This window comes from Sinohyriopsis cumingii, chromosome 11 (assembly GCF_028554795.1).
Source record: "Sinohyriopsis cumingii isolate HCF-2022 chromosome 11, ASM2855479v2, whole genome shotgun sequence".
NCBI classification, from domain to species: domain Eukaryota; kingdom Metazoa; phylum Mollusca; class Bivalvia; order Unionida; family Unionidae; genus Sinohyriopsis; species Sinohyriopsis cumingii.
In genome coordinates this window covers 88,617,500-88,639,002 of record NC_142971.1, presented here as the reverse complement: position 1 = coordinate 88,639,002, position 21,503 = coordinate 88,617,500, and the positions used below count along the sequence as shown (strand labels likewise).

At 35.6% G+C, this 21,503-nt stretch overlaps 1 protein-coding gene across 1 annotated transcript; it reads left to right on the top strand.

The window, feature by feature from the left end:
* Positions 1–11,506: 11,506 nt before the first annotated feature.
* On the top strand, positions 11,507–18,932 carry LOC149788939 (uncharacterized). The gene is made up of 4 exons (XM_089973569.1): positions 11,507–12,963; positions 14,017–14,142; positions 17,424–17,542; positions 18,271–18,932. Exons 1-4 carry the CDS (start codon positions 11,507–11,509, stop codon positions 18,930–18,932), a joined length of 2,364 nt encoding a protein of 787 aa, XP_089829695.1.
* The last annotated feature ends 2,571 nt before the right edge of the window (positions 18,933–21,503 follow it).

Here is a 21,503-nt window from a genome sequence, read left to right as displayed (position 1 = left end):
AGGGTGTTCAAATAGATTTTTCGGCCGCAGCAATTAAAAACATGGAAAAGACCGGTGGGATATTTCCGCTGTTAGCTGCGATTCCAGCGTTGATTGCCGCGGCCGCACCAGCAGTGGCTAAGGCGGCGGCGTTGGGGGCCGTTGGTACCGCGGCGGGAATGGCATTAAAGAAGGCAACCGGGAAAGGCTACAAAAAAAAACGACCCGTGGCCGGAAAGGGTCTAAGACTACCGGGAACCCCGTATTCATGGTATTCGGGAAAGGGTCTAAGACTACCGGGAACCGTTTATTAACTCGGGAGTCAATGACTCCTGAGTCTATGACTCCAATGTCTAATTTTGATTTAATAGACGCCGCAAACGCGTTAGCGATAAAAAACTTCAGAGGTGTTTTTATGAGGGATCAATTACCGGCGGCCCCAAGGAATACTGAAACAGGCATAATTAACCTCGATGGGTCCTCCGGAGCGGGAACTCATTGGGTTGCGTACGCGATTGATCCGCGTGCAATCGTCTATTTTGATTCATACGGGTTAGCCCCGCCGAAAGAGTTCATGCGGTATGTCCGGGCGTGTTCAGCCCGGGTTTTTTATTCCACGCTGCCAACACAGCAATTGAGTGACCCGCCGATATGTGGCCGTGAGGTATTGAACGTACTCGCGGCGATTTCATCATCGCGGAAACCACCTCATGTGGTTGTAAACGAATACACTAGTGGGGTCGTAGAAGCTCAACGGATTTTAGAGAATAACATTTACAATAATAATGATTGATATCTGGGGACGACCGGTTTCGGCGCTGAAAAAGCCCACGGAAACGGCCGCCACCGATGACATAAAAAAACTAATTGAGGATGAAATCACTGATATGTTGAATCTAACAAGTGTTGACCCGGGCGAAATAGTTGTATTTCAAGACCGCCAGGGTAAATTGAAATCCGGTAATGTGTCACTGAATGACGTTTTAATACGACAGCGTGATACCGACGAGGGCGCTATCGCGTTGTATACCGCCGACGGACGACTCAGACCGGGTGGACATATATCAGCGGTGACGGATAGGGTAACATTAGTCCAGGACGGTTTTACAAGGTTAGATAGATCGGTGACCGAACTTGACGCGCAGGTGAAAAAATCTGCCACCGAGGTGAAAAAATCTGTCACCGATATACAACTCACTACCGCTAGTTTTTTTGGAACCCCGACGGTAACCGAACCGAATCTTGCAACAATAAAAAATACTATTTTGGAGTTTACGACGCTGTCGGGCCAATTTACCTCGTTACGAAAAAATGTTAACAGGATCGATGACAACTTTGATAAATTCCTTGGTAAAAAAAATGCCAAACCGGATGAAATCACAATAACTATAAATGATATCACTGCGTATGGACAGGAAATAAAAACAATCAAAACTGATGTTGCAACAAACAAAAGGAGTGTAGACGCGCATGAACGGGAAATAGAAATAATCGGCGCTAATGTTGCAACGATCATAAATAATGTAGACTCGCATGGACGGAAAATAGAAACAATCAAAACTGATGTTACAACGATCATAAATAATATGGACACGCATACACAGGAAATAGGAACAATCAAAACTGATATTGAAGCGAACAAAAAGGGTGTGGACGCGCATACACAGGAAATAGGAACAATCAAAACTGATGTCGAAGCGAACAAAAAAAATGTAGACGCGTATTGGCGGGGAATAGGATTAATCAAAACTGATGTTGCAGCGAACAAAAAAGGTATAGACGTACATACATATGAAATAGGAACAATCAAACTTGATGTTGCAGCGAACAAAAAAAGTATGACCGAGAATACACGGGAAATAGAAACAATCAAAACTAATGTTGCAACGAACAAGAATAATATAGACGCGAATTTGCGTAGAATAGAAATAATCAAAACTGATGTTGAAGCGATTAAAGACGGACTACCGAGAATAACAGAGCAACTCGAAACTAATATTGAAGCGAACAAAAAAAATGTAGACGCGTATGGAGGGGAAATAAAAACAATCAAAACTGATGTTGAAGCGATTAAGGACAAACTACCTAGAATGACAGAGCAATTCGAAAAAATAAAAATCCCTCATGAGAACATCATCAACACAGTATACACAATTCGGCATGGATCATTCGATTGGACTCCTACACAGAATACAGTAAATATTACCGCAACTGTTAAGGGTATTTATCGATTGACACTGGTTTCAATGATGCAGTTTAATATATTATCGTCGAGTTCATCCGGGTTTAACAATACAATATCAACAATTATAGACAGGAACGCAACTGAACAGTTTACAATTTATGCCGTTGATAGAAATCTAGCCCGGGCAAACATTACATGGTATGTGGAATTTGCAGCGAATCTAAGTAATTAAAAACACTAACCCTTTTAAAATAAAAATGACCACCAAGGAAGTTGAATCAGAGGTATCACCGACGTCACATCAATATCGATTCGATACCGCAAAAGAATTTTCCGCGAACTTGAAAACGCTTTCCGAACAATACCGTGTAAAAATAAAAAAATACCGTCGTAAAATAACCGCCATCGACGCGGTCGTGTACTCGGTGTCGGGTATAATAGCCGGTACCGGTGTTATTTTATCCACGGTGACCACGATAGCCCCGATCGCTGTTCCAATCGCTGTCTCCGCAATGACAACAGTTGCTGGAGTCGCCAACGCAATCACTAAAAAGATATCATCGTGTTTTCAGAAAAAACTCAACGAGTATACAGTAAAACATCAAATAGTATCCGACGCATACTCGAAATTATCCGGGTTGATCTCGTTATCGATTGATAATTTGTTCGTATCCGATGTTGAATTCTCCACGATGGTCCAGTTGTATAGCTCCGCGATGTCAAAAATCGAGGATTTTCAACTGGAAGCCGGAACCACCTCAATGGGCTCTGGTTATTAATATTAAACACTAAAGACAACAAATAATAATAATGTCACTGAACCCCGAAGGGTTTCAATTACTTCAGCGGATCGCGGAGAACACCACTCCGGTACAAACAAATATGATATCGATAACATCAACGAAACCCGAATTCAGTGTAAACTTTCCATCACCGGTTCCAGTGAAGGAAATAGCGCTGGCAAAATTGCGAGTATATCACAGTTGGCCTAATATTCGAGCGGACGCATTTAACGGACAACAACCTAATAACTCGCTGGTTTTTGCACGGAAAAATAAACCCGATGGAACCCCAAACTGGGAGGAGGTTACAATACCAACTGGGTCATACCAAATAGAACAAATCAATAAAGAATTTCAACGCAGGATAAAATCGATCACAGGAAAGGAATCAAAAATCGCTATTACGGTTCATGAACCGACGTTATCGTCGACGATTGAAATAAGCACACCGGGGTATATGGTTGATATTTATAACAGTTCAATAAGAACCATACTAGGATGGCCTAAGAATCCACCTTATGAAAACCCCGAGGGCAAACAATCGTATCATGAGATTAATCCCAATTATCGAGATGTTTTGTTTGTTATGAAAAACTCGTCACCCCCCGACTGGTTTACATTTCAAGACAGGAATACCATGTATTGGTATTTTAGGTACGAGAAAACTCCTGGATCGGTCGTCGAGGTCGAAGTTAATTTAAATGATATCGATAGGTTTTTTATCGAGATTAATCGTATTTACCAATCACAACTAGAACAGCTACGGGAAACAAAAGCACAAAAACACGTTGAGGTGTTAAATCAACTTATATTAGACATGGAATATATCAATGAAAGAATCATCGGGGTAATATCCACTAGCAGAATTGATAATAAACAAAAATTCCTAACCGAGTATAATATCGCAGAAGCCGATTTACCCGATTTTAAGTTTCCAAGATACAACACGCCAGAACTAAGAAAGTCTCTTAATGATTTTATCGGTCCATCAACTTATATCCTCAGACACGATAACGGGGATGATGGTAGGCATATTGCTCCATACAACGTAAATATCGCATCGGTGATAGCAATCAATCTAGTGTGTGATGTTATCGAAGGGAGTTACCAGGTAGATACCAATCAATCAAATCAAGCTCAACAGGGATATATCCTTTATTCATTTTCACCAACAGCCCCTCCGGGATTTTTAATCGTTGAGAATCCGATTAATCCGGTCTATATGCGATGCCATGATCGGTTTTTAACGAGAATTAATTTTAAACTCACCGATCAGTCAAATAACCTAATTGATCTACAGGAGGAGGAGTTAGTGATCACTCTGTTTGTAAGATCATTGTAAATAACCACTTAGCAGCAGAGGGGGCGATGACATCGACGCGGTCGTCGATGTGCTTACCGGACGCTGACGACACTGGGGATCGGCGCGCAGAAGGTGTTAATTAAACCAAATGACGTCACCATCGTGTAGGATGGACCGTCGTCGTTTTTTTTTTACCAGGCGCTGACGACACTAGATCGTTGAGTGCAGAAAGTATTAATTAAGCAAAATAACGATTGGACAAAATGTCCGATTCGCCCCTCTGCTGCTAGTCAAGTTATATATTCTAACAGATTCAGACAATTTTTAAAAATATATTTATTAAGCAGTGGATGTGACCAATTTTTTAAAAACATTTTCGGTTAACGTGAATATGAAACAATGCATCCCAACACATCAATAAGGACCCTAATTAGATCTCGGATATGAGTGATGCGCTGTAAATACACCAGAATTGTCTAATTTACAAAATCGACAGTGGTGTACTATTCGTTATTTAAAGGGCACGTTTGAATACCAGCAAATATCGCAGGGAGAACCACTCACTTATGTCCATCATGTTGAAACCTCAGATCCAAGTTAGCCCATAGGTATGTATGTTCAACACCTGAAATGGAATCGATGCTCGCTTGGCCGATCAGTGTGATTTGTAAGATTAGGCATCTACAATGGGTCCTATTCAAGCAAATTAAACCACACAGACCAATCAGGACCTCATCTATGAAGCCGGCGCCATGTGGAACATTTCCTGGGGTGAAATTCAGTCATTAATTTACCAGTTAAATGGTGGTTGAATGAATACTTCTTATAATTCCTATTATACTCATGCCCCCAAAACGGTGAGATTTGTTAGAAAGGGGTGATTTCTTCAGTCAAGAGAGTACTCAAATGACGCAACCTAGCCCTTGAGCTAAATAAAGTAAGTTACCCCAAAAATATCTACAATTTCAACAATGGCAGAAACTTATCAATGCCTTGGGCTGGATTTTGTTTCTATAGGTACTGACTTCTGCCACAAGATATTTCATGCAATAATTGCTACCGCGGGCGAAGTAATTAGAACCAAGATAAGTTACGGAAAAGCTTGTAACATGTTAAATGTCGGTCAATGAATTCATACAATACTCTTCGATGTAAAGATCTGTGTGTACATTTATATATACTTAGATTTTAGCATTTTGCTTTTGTCATTTTTGTTCAGACATTACCGTGCATCGCATTGTGCTTTTTCATCATTGTACTGACATTTCCTGTACAATCCATTGTGCTTGTGTCATCTTTAAACGGACATTTCCTTGCTGGGAATAAGGTTAGTTAACAGAACTTTTCTTACCTTTCATATTTGTCTGATCGTATCGTCTAATCTTCTCGGACTGTTCTTTTTTCCTCCACTTGCTCATTTCTGTCTTAAAACTTTTCACCCGACAATTTGAACAAACTACCAGGTACATTTAAAATATTTGGTCATAGACTATATATTACAACTTGTAGCTATTTTTCAGGTTTTATAGTACCTGGAGTGCACATAATGCAGCGATGCCGCATTAAAATGCCTAACACCTTTCTTCTTTTGTTCCCTATTTTCTTGTTTGTGAGGAGGTATATTTTCGATATATTGCCACCCTATTCCTTTAGTTAAACTTATTTATATTCCTTTAGAACGTTTGAAACCTTGAAGAACTTGTTCTCCTTATTTCAAGTTTCGCAAAGAAATGTATGCACAACATAAACACTACCCCATTATAATTACAATATAAATATAACCATAAACTATCATTATATTAGAAGGCTGGTAAATACCACCAAATGTTTGATCCCTTGGTCTTATTGTAATTGCATCGTCTGAATGAGTACGAGAATATATAGCAAAAGCTACACCCGAATCATGGAACTGATGACTAAACAACTTTACTGTTCAAAGAATAAAACTGACACAGCTATCAGTCCATCTTTTTTATCTTTTAACGCCAGCTTTAACGTCATCCTGCTAACTTTTCAATATCTTCTTAACTATAGGTCTTCTCATCGTTTTATTCTTCCTGCAACAGTTGAGGGCATGATTGCAATTTTCTGCTGACTTTCATTTCACATACATCACTCATTCAGGCTGATATTTAAGTATGTATCTTTTCGTCAGTTAGCTTTCATAGTTCCTGTATGTTTTCTGCATCTCCTAATTTTCATTTGTGTCTAATTGAACTTTGTACAGATTATAGCTTTTTCCTGTTACCGTCTATCAGACTTATGTCAGTTCTGAAGGTTTAGAAGGTTTTTCTGTGATACACTCATACACCACCGTTCATTTTTTGTGTCATCAACTTCATCTCTACTTATTTTTTGTATTATTGTTTTCAAATTAGTATCCTCACGAGTCTTCCACACTGAGCATAGTCACATTGTTGTAAAATAATCTACTAGCTGCATTAGATTTTTCTATCTGACGTTGTAAATTTGAAACACTGCTGATATTGGAGCTTAAGTCATTGTTTAGTGTTTGACTCAGTGCTTTGTCTTCCTTATTTCATCATCTTCCTTTATGAATTTAAAATTAAAATCACTATGATCTCTTAATGACATTTCTGTAAAAATTGTAGCATAAATATGCCTGAGGTATTCTAGATGAATATACAACGTGCATACCATTAAAATCGAAAAAGTTCACATCTTCATCTTTAACGCTAATATTCAATATGTTCATATCTTTGCAATCGTTTACATGGGCTGATAACATAGTGTCATATAAAATGATTGTGAAACATATTTTAACAGGAAGGCACTCTAACAGAATATAATAAAATACAGAATGCTTCGCGGAGCTCCGGTTAAAAGTCCATTTGCATTGTTACGATGATAAGGGGAACACCTATACATGTATAGGCTTCAATAATTTGCAAACTATATCTGATTCCGTACCTGTATTTATAATTCTCTGATAATTAAATCCAAACTTTGTGCCTTTTTCTATGTCGTTATTAGCAGTCAGTTCCTCTCTGAAATATTTTCATGAACATTTGAAACCATCATGTATTAATACGGTCGTGGTTTCAGGTTGTAATATGGTCGTAGCTTCATGTTAATCGGTTGCATACTCGAACATATTTTCTTTGATCATTCAAAATATTATAAAAACCAACCACACAGTATTTTTTCTGGTAGTGAAATTTATAACGGGATTTGGAAAAATAAATATATTTCTTTTCGGACTGTCCTTCCCAATCATGTCACTAGTATTCTACGTATGGTTGATGGATTTTGTCACTATGCGGCAATCTATTTAAGTAACGAGAACCATTGTGGATCAGACCCGCGAAAGACCTGCTGCGGGCCCTATTAAACACCACAAAGGCTCATAGAAACATAAATAAGACGGACACTGACGAGCAAAGACATGCAATGACAGGGCGAACATGCCACATAGACGTTAGAATGATGAACGTTGATTCCAATTTCATGTTTATATTGTATTTATGTTGATCTTTTCTTTAAAATATCTCTTTACATCCAGAGTTATAATGAACTATGGAAAATGTTCATAACTGGCTTTTGTCAGCAAAATGGAACAGTGTTATTATTGTTTGTAGCACATTTTATCTCATTTAGGATAGTACGTTAAATGGCCATCAGTTGCAATTTGTTAAGCATTTTGCCGCACTCTGTATATATGGTGCAGCACAGGTGTGTACCCGGGACTAACGATGCAGATCCTGCTTTGCAAGTCCCATAATTTTAATTTTGTGAATGCTAATTGCATATTTGTGAATCTCTTAAGCCTAATTTGTCCAATGCATACGTATTGCAATTGTTGTCTTGTCTGAATTCAAAAGTTAACATATCAATATACTGAATTAAGTTTGTCAAATATCGTTGAAAACATGAATTTACTGGTTTAACATATATACAATTGTTTTTGCTAACATTGATAATTATAATTTTGATTATCCAATATATATTATTTAAATATTAATATAATGATCCACAATTTAAGCTGCGTACGAATAAAGCGGCGAATAGAAATACAAATGCAAATCTCTAAACAGACATTAAAAGTAAACAAATGACATAGCAAATATGCCAGAAATGCAGATGTATGTATCTTTGTATACAAATATAAAAGTGAAGCTTGATAGTATGTTCATTATTTCATTGGTTTTAATCCATGCACAAGTTTGTTAAACAGCTAAAACTAAGACATTTGTATATTGGTACTCAATCATTATTTCAGTATCTTCACTGTTCTTTATTTCTCTAGTGTTTAGTTTTAAAAAAAAACTAACTATTTTTCTTTATTTTTAATATTTTTTAAAATTATATATTTTAACATTAGCAAAAAGAAAAGAAAATCAAACTATAACTTTATCTTTTTCATTTTCCTTTATTTGTTTAGAAATACCAAACATATGCAATGTATATACAAACCAGCTCACAAATGTGCGCCGTTCTAAATTAAGTTAATTTTTTTAATTTTGTTTGGGAGGGGTGGGGTTCATATCGTGCTCTTGCAGCGGGACTTCTGTTCAGGATTTCTCGTAGTTGGCCGAGGCCTTGATACTGTGAAGGCGTATCTGAAGATGTTACAATCGGTGGTTTTACTTAATTTCTCGCCTTAAAAATCTTTAACAAGGTAACTCCTTTTTTATTCTGCCGAATTTGCCGAAAAAACAGCATGGTCCAACTTATACCTGGTATATCTTTTGTTCAGCCTAAAGTGCCTGTGTCATCTATAGCTCGTCTAATGTCCACCAGTTGGGTGTTAACAAGTTCGTGCAACTTGTCGACGAGCTCGTCACATTTCAGTGCTATCCGATCTCATGTTACTTTAAGTCTATGTTTGACTGATTAGTTGTTGTAGTTTGTCTTCATGGTTAGTTTCAGTGTTTTGAAATTTTGGCTTTCATGTACTTTTCATAATAGTTAAGATATTTTGGCTGATATTTAAGTTTTCTTTTAGTACTTTCATAGAATATTTTACTTTGACACCAAGAATGAAGTGTCTGTCAACTGTTATTTGACATAGAACATAAATTAATGAAAATTCGGTAGCTTAAGATCAATCGTAATAGATCATCTCGTTTGTCACCGACGTAATTAGAAACAAATAATCGAGATTTTAACGTTATTAATATCTGATCAGTTGTTTAGCCGACATAATTTGCCGACCACACCTTAAAATTTTTTGTATTAAACTATCAGTATCTCGAGATGTGAATACCTGTATAAAATACCTGTATAGAATTAATTAGGTAATTATCTCTTTCATGCAATTGTTCATTACCGAGAAGTTTAAAACTGTACAAATTGTCTTGCTCGGCATTTAAACATCATAGTAAAACGCAATTTGGAATGCAATATAGATAAAGAAAGAAAAAAACTCATCTAATTACAGATTTATCAACTTATATTTTGTATATTCAACATTTTAAAACTGTCCACGTACTGACGTTTTGTTAACTGAGTTAAATGTGGCACGAGCCTACTCTGCCGCTAGTGATTGGAAACACGCGTTGACACGTTAAACGGATTACAGTACCATTTCTCTACACTATGTACATTATATAAATAATTTCCAGCAGTGTATATTTAAACAGTTTCTGCATTATGTCGCCTCTATATCAACTGAGTTAAATATATATTTAAAAACGAGCGATAATCACACACAGAGACATAGCAACAATTTATATATTTTATATATTGATTTTTTTTTTTAAAAATTTTTGGTATATTTTGCCGTCTGTGCATGTCTTCTTTCTTCTCTCAACGCTTATTGTAATTAAATATTTTTACTGTTTTATATAAACAGTGAATATTTCCAGTAATATAAGTATATGCATCGCTGCACAGTCGTTGCTCTGCCCTTGCCCGTTTTTGAGTGTCTTGCTCTTCTATGTGTGCCTTGCTCTGTCTTTGCGTGTCTTATCCTTCTCTCAACATTAACGTAATTAATGTCTTTGATATTTACACGAGGACTTTTGATGGTTAATATAAAAAAAAATGAGAGAGAGAGAGTGGAGGTAATAATTGAAAGTGAAGAAAATGTTACCTCCATATGTAAAAATATTTAAAGAAAAGAACGATACACATGTAGACAAAACAAACATTTATAACTCTAATATATTTTTTTAAGACGATCCTTGCTTACAATTGACCTTGAAGTTATTATATATTACATGAATGACAGGTCAATTTGTAAGCAACTATACGAGCCCCTGTGACGTGGATGTGTAATTCAAAGAATCTCGGGTGCACAAAGTCTCTTGCGAAACATAATTTTGTCCGTTACGTTTCATATCGTCCACATCTATTTTATAATAATGACCATAGTTTAAATAATATTAAAGTAAAAAGTCGCGTTCCTCAGTATAAATTTAGATTCGTGCATTTTTATCTGACTTTTTGTTTCAAAAATAGGTTGATCTTAAAATGTAAACAAACATTTAGTATAACCTTACAATAATATTTTGGCAGATAGCAGGAGACAAAATCTTGACTAGTCCACTATAAATAAGGGGTTAACGTTAGAGTTTCGTATACTACATATTGTTATAACCCCTTTATTTCAATGTAGCGAAACAATATGGTGAAGAATCCTAAATGTTTCTGCGTGTTATTTGGTATTAATGTGTGTTTTTTTATTGATGCAAGCCTTCAAGTATTCCCAACCTTTGTTGAAATCAACTTATTTACCAAATATGTTTAAAGAGTACTTCCTGTTAGAAAATGAACCATTACTGAAACAGGAATTACAACGTTTACGTAACTAACGTCATGAAATTGCACGCGTGAAAACAACTAAATCATGACAGATCATGTAAGATTACTCACAGGGTATACGCGTGGTACTGTATTCTCCGATTTCAATAAGCTTGTATGTTACACGATCGATTCTATCTGGGGAAATTCTGATTTAAAAACTGACCCACGACAAATGTGTAAGAAGGAAATACGGGTAGTTTTTTTTTCTTCCGCAAGGGACATAACTCTTATGAGATAAGTTTATTTCTGCAAAAGTTGACTTTCGTATGTAATCTAGCCATACAAGCGATGCTAACTTTGTAATTAATATAATGTACGTCGCCAATATGTTTTGTAGATCATTCTCGTTAGAAAACACGTTAACATTGAAATCTGATTTTTACTGCATATGTCCTTAAAATATGTGATTTAACAATGCTTGTAATCAAGGTACATTTCGCAAAGACTTGTCTGTACAGAATGTGATTTTTTATGTTTGTAGGAGAAAACATGGTGTTCAGAGAAGCAAATTTCAAATTTGATTTTGACCTTTTGGAGGCCACCAAACGACATCTGGACTTCCTCCAGCAGGTGGATGTGACCCCACTTCTGAATAACGTCAATGTTCTGAACAGAGCTATTTATAGATATGAGTACTACTGGCTCCCTCTAGCAGCCGAGCATCGGGAAAAGGTTCTTACAGCCCCTTTGGATATACACTGGGTATGGCATTGCCACATGCTTTGTCCAACGTCTTATGTCAAAGACTGCATGACCATTGTCGGGTTTGTAATTGACCACAGATTCGTCAATAATGAGGAAAGAGCCCTTGAAAGGTCAAAGTATCTATGGTTTAAGAAGTACCAAGATACACATGAGCCGTTTGAAATAGACTTGAATGCTTGCTGCAGTGTTGAAAGGAAGAATGAAATATCTCGAATATCCTACGACATCGAGAAAGCGGCCTCAAGACAAGCATTGTTCTACTACTCAGTTTCGTTGCCTCATTACCGGGATCGAAAGTTTTTGATGAACAGTCTTTTACGATACAAGAAATTTCTGTATCTAAGGCAGCAAAACCCAGAACAGTTTCTCGTTCCTTGTTATGATATCGATCTTATATGGCATACGCACCAACTCTACCCGTTGGCTTACAAGAATCACACAGAGGCGTTGTTTGGCCAATTGTTCAACCATGATGACACTTCTAACGACCGAGCTCCTCATTCTAAACATACGTCAGCAGAATTTGCCACGAACGAGCTTTGGAAGAACACTTTTAAGGAAACTTTCTCGATATATGGAACTATGTATCGCGGAGATTCGTCGAGAGGAAGACTTTACAAACTCGAAACTTCAGATGTATACAATCTCTCTACCAAGAAGACTTCTATTCAGCTGACCGAATGTGTTTTGCACAAACAACCAGAACGTTACAAACATTTTAAGCTAAACATATGCTGCAGCAAAGACAAAATTAGCGGTTTTGCAGTTATGCTCCGAGCCAGAAAGGATCCACTTGCCATACGTTTGAAAAAGGGAAGGATAACACCGGCAACAAACCAAATCGTTTGGAGAGAAAATGATTTGAAGCGGCTGGATATCTGTACTCGAGATGTACACTATATACTGGTATCTCTGTCTGACAAGTTTGGTACTGCAAGGATGGGCAGGGTCGAACTGGATGTAGGAGAGGTTGGCATTTACAATCTTCTTTCTCTGGTAGAAGGACATCGAACACCATCCACCATCCCGCTTGAGACAAACCTTTACCTAGATCCCGAGCTGCGCGTGTCTCTTAAGGGCACAGTAGCTCTACCAACAAGTGGAGCGGCAATTCTCTCACTCGAATCTGATGTTTACAAGGAAGCCATTATTCCAAAGCATCTGGAGCAATTATGCGGACCTATGGCATTGGCACAGCTACCGGTTGGCATTGACAACAGGTGTCATATCGCTGATCATAGGTAAAGAATGCTGTATATTTCTCTCTTTTTCATCCTGGCTATAGTTTTCTTCTCTTCTTGATTACCGTTTAGAAAAGATACAAATGCCATTCTGACCTCTTTCTGATACATTAGTTGTAGACTTCCATCAACATTTTCTTTTGGTAATAATTCCCATTAGCACTGATGGAATTTCATCAGACCTCACACGTAAGTGCTTCATGTGATATTTCTATGTCCAAAATTATCCGCTGTTCGAAAGTAAAAATTCCTGATTTCTAGGATGGCAATGTTAGAAGGCTTCGCGGCTTTTAGGATAACGATGTTAGAGGGTTGCAAAATTCGTGCCAGACGACACGGTGCAATTTGGAATCGACATGTTTTAGAAGAGGGTCCTTACAAATAAATACAATCCAAATCTGCGACTACATGGTTTTGTTAATCAACATTTCACAGTCACAAATCCACGAGTTTGAAGTAAAAACCAAGTATCAAGTGTCAATAAGATTAAAGCATATTCATTGTTCGACATAATGATTTGATGCAATTTTTTTTACCTTTTTGAAAACAACGATTAATAAACATGCGAATATGACAATTAACAAGAGATCGGACATAAAGTGGGTGACAAAATAACCTAAATACAGATTTGTTAATTCATGGACATGCATACTTGTACACGCATTTAAATCCATAACGTTTCTACTACAGGTTCAAAATTCGTGTATAGACTTTATATCATTCCATATTTATGTAATGTTTATATCATATTTCAAAATTATTGCTCAGTTACTGCTTGTATGTATGTATGTATGTATGTATGTATGTATGTATGCATGCATGCATGCATGCTTGTATGTATGTATGCATGCATGCATGCATGCATGTATGTATGTATGTATGTATGTATGTATTATGTATGTTTGTATGTATACATGTTTGTATGCATGTAATACACAGAATTGCAAAATCTTTATTATTAAAGGAAAACGTACAATTATGTCAAGCTTACGCTTTCACAAAATCAACTTCCAGATTGATAAATCACACAGGTCAAGTGATATTCACGTGTAGAATTACCCACAGTTTACCTTTGCTGATGTCCGCTATCCAGGTGTGCTATCAAGATAAAACGGTGGCAGTCGCACACTTGATCGGACAAGATCAACTTCCTATACCTACACAGGTAGATAAAAACATTCATTTAGCATATGCATATAATATATATCAACTTAAATTGCTATGAAAGATTCTTATACATTTTTGTTGTCAGAGAGTACAAAATAAATTTACTTTTCATATTATTTTTCAATTATTGCAAAGATGTTATTACATAATCAAGATAAAAGATTTTTTAAAACAGTTCTGTTAAAAGGCATGTATGGAAGATGCAAGTAATTATTGTTGTCAAGTATTGAAGTCAATTTACAGGCGGTAGTTACACGCCAATCAAAGCCGCTTTGTCTTCGCTCTTATCTTAAGTATCCCTCCTTATACCACTAACATATTTGTTACAAGTAACCTGTCACTGCATTTGAAATTGTTTCCATACATCGAAGTTGAAGGAAAACTACACGTAAGCTATGTAAACTTCACTTCAACATTGTGTCCAAAGAACAGAAAGTACTCTGCCATTGCCGTTTAGTTTCTGATCGTTTGTAAATACGCTATGTTAGTTCGAGGACAGTTTGGAATAATCATGTATCAATTTTACTAAAACCAAATCCCTATTAGTTCCCATCTTTATGTAAAATCGCGCAAGTAATGTACGTGTATGAAACGGGATTTACCATTGATCCCTCAAATTACCCCTATTTTATTATTAAGTAATGTTAGGAAAGTTATGGAAATAATTATTTTTAAGCATCGCTATAAGCAACCAACTCTCAGATGATCTTATTTTTAAATATCAATAATGTTTTCTTCCCACAAAGTATGCAGTATTTTATCTCATGGATATGTACCATAGCATATGTACTTTGTTTGATAATAGGGATGTCATGTGCGTGGTCATACTCTATGTATATAAAGCATTTGATCGCGTTTGGCATAAAACTTTAATATATAAATTAATTTGCAATGGCACTGAGTTTCCTTAGCTATAGGTTCTCTGGCTACCTATCAAAGAGACTTCAAATAGGTTCTTTAAATAGTGCCAAATCATATAGTCGGTATGTTGCGACTAGCATACCACAGGGCTCTGTCTTAGGTCCATTATTATTTATTATGTATACTAACAATTTGACCGATAACTTCTTGAGTGCAATGGGACTCTTTGCTGATGATAGCTCACTGGTTTATTCATCTAACAGAATACATACTTAATATTGATGTATAACCGTTGACGATTGGTCAAGGCAGTGGTTAGTTGATTTGAATTCAACCAAATCTGAAGCCATGTTATTCTTGCTTAATCTACAACCGATGTTTCCTGAACTAAACTTCGAAAACAAATTCGTCGCTTTTGTTGAGTTCCACAAACGTCTTGGAGTAATTTTCAGTAATCTAGTAAACTGTACCAGATAACCGTCCTAAAACCATCTATCTATCTATCTATCTATCTCTCTCTCTCTCTCTCTCTCTCTCTCTCTCTCTCTATATATATATATATATATATATATATATATATATATATATATATATATATATATATATATATATAGAGAGAGAGAGAGAGAGAGAGAGAGAGAGAGGGAGAGAGAGAGAGAGAGAGAGAAATCAACCAAATCTGAATACATATATATATATATATATATATATATATATATATATATATATATATATATATATACACACCTTGGCATATATAAGAAATTTCCATAAACTATGTTACTTTCATAAAATTGTATACTGCGAAATAATTGTAGTGATTTACGCAATAATTTTTTTCTAATCTAATCATTTGAGAAATAGTCCATTATGCATGTGGCGATGATATAGAAAATGCATATTATTGCGTATTTATTTGCAAAGTTGAACAGCGTATAAAACTGATTCAGAATCTAGAACTTCTTTAATCAATCTATTGCGTGCTTTGGGAAGTGTTCTTAGATTTCATGATATTTTAATACTAAACATTTCATTTTAGTTTTTGCCTTCAAAATATACGTGACCATGATCCTTTCTAAGAAATTTGTTTTTCAAAACCTTGGCTCAGTGTTTCTTCTATAATGCCTCATTAGCGGGGATATTTGTGAAATTATAATTCTGTTTTGTTAAAGACAATCATAGCTTTTCCAATTAAAAAAATGTACATTTTCCATGTCGATTCAGTTCGTTTTTACTTGAAATTATTACGATTTGAGCAAAAAGGTTAATAACTATGGTAGCTTTTCAAAATGTTTAATAAAGTTTTGAGTTATCTATGTGTGCTTCTTGTCATTTGTTGTGGTTTCAGAGATTAATTATACCACAAATAGATCGTACCACTGATCCTTTCAAAAGTAAAAGAAAATGTTTCGAAGAGGCTGATTTCTATCATTGCAGACCTACGAAATATGCAAAAAAGCATTTGAAACTGGAACATATTCTCTTGGTTTAACAGCATGGGAACAATAAGAAAATATTTAAAATTCAAAACTGAAACAGTATCTAGTGCTTTATGATGTTGACTAAGCACGACAACTGCTTGAAAACACTGAAAATTGAAGATTGGACTGAATTCTTGTAATTTCTGCTATTTCCTTGTTGCTTAAACGGGCAGAATACACTGAAACTGGAATGCATTCTGGTGTAACCACGATGCGGAAATGGCCAGAAGTATTGTATACTGAAATTAATTCTTGTAGTTTCTAGTGTTCCATGTTACAGAATCTACATGAAAACACTGGAGCTGGATGGGATTCTTATGATGTCTGATGTCTCTATGTCAGGCTAACATCCCAAACGCACCTTAAACTGCTTGGAAACATTTGAAATGGAATATAAGTTTGTAGTTTCTTATATTTCCGTGTCACAGAAGCTGCCAGAAAACCTTAGAAATAGTATCCAATTCATCTACATCAAGGCAGCTTCTGAAATGTGGAGCCTTTAAATGCAATTGCAACTGGAACGGAACATTTTAAGATTCCTTTATATTCCTATCCAAAAAGTATAGTACATGATTTCCCGAATGAAAATAACAAGACTTCTCACCTGAATTGTATATACTCGAACCTGAATCCACCATAATCTTTTTTTGAAAAGACGCTACGAAAAACTGAAACAATACGGTAAACGTTGTTTTGCTGATGGTCTCTATTCAGTTTTTGTTGTCACGAAACTCATATTTCAAAGCAGCGTGTTCATTTAAGAGATCGATTTAAAATTTAAATATTTTCTTAAACATCGTACTGATCAAGAGGACCATGCACAAAACTAATCCTTAATTACTCACATGCATAATTTACTATATACGTTCTGTTTAATGAGAAAAGGAATTTCATTTCATGTCATGACTGAATATTTGGTCAAATCTTTAAGGTTTCTAAAACTGACAAAAGCGTGGTCCTAAACCCAAGAAGCAAGGAGAGAGCAGTTATTATCAAGAACAACGGCGGCGATTGGGGAATCTGTGTTGGAAGATGGACTGGGTTCCGAAAAGGTATTCCTGTAATTACAGGTAACACAACTTGGAACACCGTGAGTTTAATCTTTGCATAAAATAAAAATGAAAAGCAGTAAAAACAACGATCTTAACATTTTAGAAGAGAATAAAGGCTTCTGAAAATGAATTGCTTGCGTCTTACATGTAGCCAGCAGCCCTGTGGTAGAAGTGTTTTATTGTTTCTTTCGTAAGAAAAACGTACTTTGATTGAGACATATATGGCCGCCGAGGCAGCAACAATATTTACATGAAAAAGACTTATGACACATATTTTTCATATACCGTGCTCATTTAATTCAGCAAAGACAATGCCCTATAGTTATATATAAACTTAAGGATCTGGAAATAATATGAGCTTCATAAGCAGTTTTCTTTCCTCGTTACAAATCATGACATCATGAAATGTTTAAGCTCATGTTCATTTAGAACTAATTGCATAAGGATATCCGTAATTGTTTGAAGATATGGGAACATCTTACAAAATGAAGGTTCAGTTTAAAAGGCAAAACTTTTCTTTTGCGTGGAATATTCAATTATCTCACAATATATGTGATGCACATTCAACGGCTGCCATATAGGAATGAGGTAGTCCTAAGAGAAGACGCAGAAAGAGAACCTAAATTAAATTACAACAGTGCGTGACAAGAATAATCCTTTGTTCATTTACGTGGCGCATCATGGGATAGAACCGGTACCGAAGCGATGTGAATATTCTGCCATATATGCCTCATTTTTATTTTCAGGGCGAAGAGGTCAACAAGGCAGGCTTGGAGCCCGCGGCTCACCAGGTACCCTCAAAGTTAGTTTCTACAAAATGTCCACACGACGATGGACACATTTCTTTCTTGGATATCTGGCCGAGGATTTCAACTTTAGAATGGAATCAGTTCAGGCAGATCTCTATCGTGGGTTCATCGAGGTCAATACCAATCAGAATGAAGTAGCGGAAAATTTGGCCCTGGTGTTTTCAGTCTCACTCCTTCATGTTCTCTGCATTCCTCGTCCCGCAAATTGGAAAGTTGGAGAAAGCATCGTGCCGAGGACTCAATCACTATCACGTGGATTGGGTGCGATTGATAATATTCCGTCTGATAGCATGTCCCTTGTTCTTGCATGCGGCTTACATCTGAATACACCGTCAAATCACTACATTCAGAGCCAGTATGGTACATACACGTGCTCGGTATGTGGAGGGGCTGATAAAAATCTTGTGGTTGGCAATTTTTTTGATGTCGCAACAGAACTTGATTCGGCTCAAAACGGCAGCGACTGTTGCTCTTGTGTCAATGCATGTGGTGAATTTGTTGGCGATGTGAGTGTGAATGCAGGTAGATGCGGAGGTTGTCGTGGTGGTGGTGATGGCGGCTGGGATGGTGGAGGTGCTGGAGGTTCTGGTGGTGATTGATGTTGTGATGGTTGGGTAGGAGGATGCGGTGGAGGTGATTTATGAGTCGGTTAAATATTTGACCTCTTTTTATATATCGGTGCCATCATTAATTTTCAATTTTAAACATTGAATATGATATTTGCGAAGATGGCTCTGGCTTTCCTTAAAACAGAGCAAATATTTTGCTTTCATCGAAGTTAAGGCTTGAAATACTAATAACATGAATGTGACCATAGTATTCGTACACCATCCCATTCATTTGTACCCCCTACCGATTTATAAACAAAAGGCGTTAAAGATATAAAAATGCTCGAAATTAAGTCATTTCATTCATTGACTTAAAAGTTCTTACCTGGTTGTCGCCAGGGGTCTCAAACATTGTCAACTTGTTAGCGTTTCATATAATAAAAAAGAGTTTCTTAGTAACACGATCGACATATTTACATGGGTGAGTCTACCATTTCAAGCAACAGATGTGATGTAGTTCATCATCTTTGATGCTCTCACTGATTCCGTAAATTATGGAGTTTGTCAGTGTTTTCCTGAGTTATCTTAGTGCATGACAAAACTTTTAGGGCAACAATGTAAGCATCCAAGAAAAATATCGAAATAGTCTGCTGACCACAAAATTAAAGTTGAAGCAAATAAGATATCCACAGTTTTATAGCATTATTAGGACATTATTTACTAGTGTTGTATGTTGTCCTGATAAAATGTTTTTTGTCCCCCAAGTTTTGAGGGTTAGGGACACAGTGTCCTATGTCCTTTAGAGCTTATGCTCAATACAATGTACAGTAGAAATCAAATTCCAAGAACATTTTGATTCTTAATAGTCAGTTTCGACTATTGTTGAATTGTTGTGCAGGAAGGAGGTCCATGGGGGTATACCATGAGTTACCGGTCTGGGTGACACCAACCCTGATGAGTAGTTATTAGTTATTGCTAGCAATTGCACGTGATGCTAAGTCAAAGAGACTTAAGTACTTCAAAAATAAAAGATGACTAGTAAACATATTAATTAGTATTAAATTATTATACAAAGTACAACAGTTACTTAGCAAGTATATCGTGTAGTATAATATCAGTTAGTTATAATTTTACAAACTAGAATAGTTTTACTTATTAATTATTTTCCTAATTAATTTTAATGAAACACAGACTTAAGTAATATTAACGTAAATTGGAAAGATGTGTTCATATATATATATATATATATATATATATATATATATATATATATATATATATATATATATATATATATATATAATTTATTACTAAATAGAGATAAACAGTTTTATCAATATTTGTATTATATATAATGTACACTTCTTGAAGATATAGAAAATAAATAAATAAGTAAATAAAGTAAAATAAATAAATAATAATAATAATACAAAATACAAAAAAATAACAAGAAATTCTACGTGTTGGAGTTGTATATATATATATATATATATATATATATATATATATATATATATATATATATATATATGCAAACTGTCATAAGTAAATAATTTTAAGTTACTGAAAGTGAACTGGATTATTTGTCTAAGTATAATTACACGTCAGTGACATAGCATGGGTCCAAAGAAAGGAAACACAACTGTGTGGGTGGGGCTAAATTCCCGTCAGACACACTTTCATTGGGATGGGGCCTAGAATTAAGTTGGGAAAAATGGGCGATCCAGAGTCTGTTCTTATACCAAATGTTAATGCTTATCAATAGGAAAATATATATATATATATATATATATATATATATATATATATATATATATATATATATATATATATATATATATATATATATATATATATATATATATTTGAAGAATATGAAATAGTATTTGAACAAGAGAACAATCTGACGGAAGTTGGAACATTGAATGTATTTTAAATATAGACAGTACCTAGACAGATAACACAGACAGAAGATTTCAGATTGTTAAAATTTAACAAGCTACATAACTTGTTCAGAAGGAAACCTCAAGGTCCTGTTTGCACATCAATTATTGCTTATATGACCATTATATGACCATTTAGAAGAAGAAAATGAACTTATTTTACACGTGTTCTACAACCAGTTCTTAATTGTTCTTAATAAAATAAAACCAGAAACTTATATATTGTCTCAGTGTATTGGTGTACTGTTATAGCATACTCAACATGGCCAGTAAAGGATGCATTTCTTTCCAGTTATAACATATTCTACAGGGCTTGTAATGAGTGCATTTCTGTCCAGGCCTGTAATAAATGCATTTCTGTCCAGTTATAACATATTATACATGACTTGTAATGAGTGCATTTCTGTCCAGTTATAACATACTCTACAGGACTTGTAATGAGTGCATTTCTGTCCAGTTATAACATATTATACAGGGCTTGTAATCAGTGCATTTCTGTCCAGGCCTGTAATGAATGCATTTCTGTCCAGTTGTAACATACTCTATAGGGCTTGTAATGAATGCATTTCTGTCCAATTATAACATGTTCTACAGGACTTGTAATGAGTGCATTTCTGTCCAGTTATAACATATTATACATGGCTTGTAATGAATGCATTTCTGTCCAGTTATAACATAC

Excerpts from the sequence above, each read along its gene's own strand:
- LOC149788939 (XM_089973569.1), top strand. The coding sequence starts at position 11,507 with ATGGTGTTCAGAGAAGCAAATTTCAAATTTGATTTTGACCTTTTGGAG. Across the intron at positions 12,964-14,016 it reads TGTCATATCGCTGATCATAG|AATTACCCACAGTTTACCTT; the intron begins GTAAAGAATGCT and ends ATTCACGTGTAG. Across the intron at positions 17,543-18,270 it reads AGGTATTCCTGTAATTACAG|GGCGAAGAGGTCAACAAGGC; the intron begins GTAACACAACTT and ends TTTTATTTTCAG.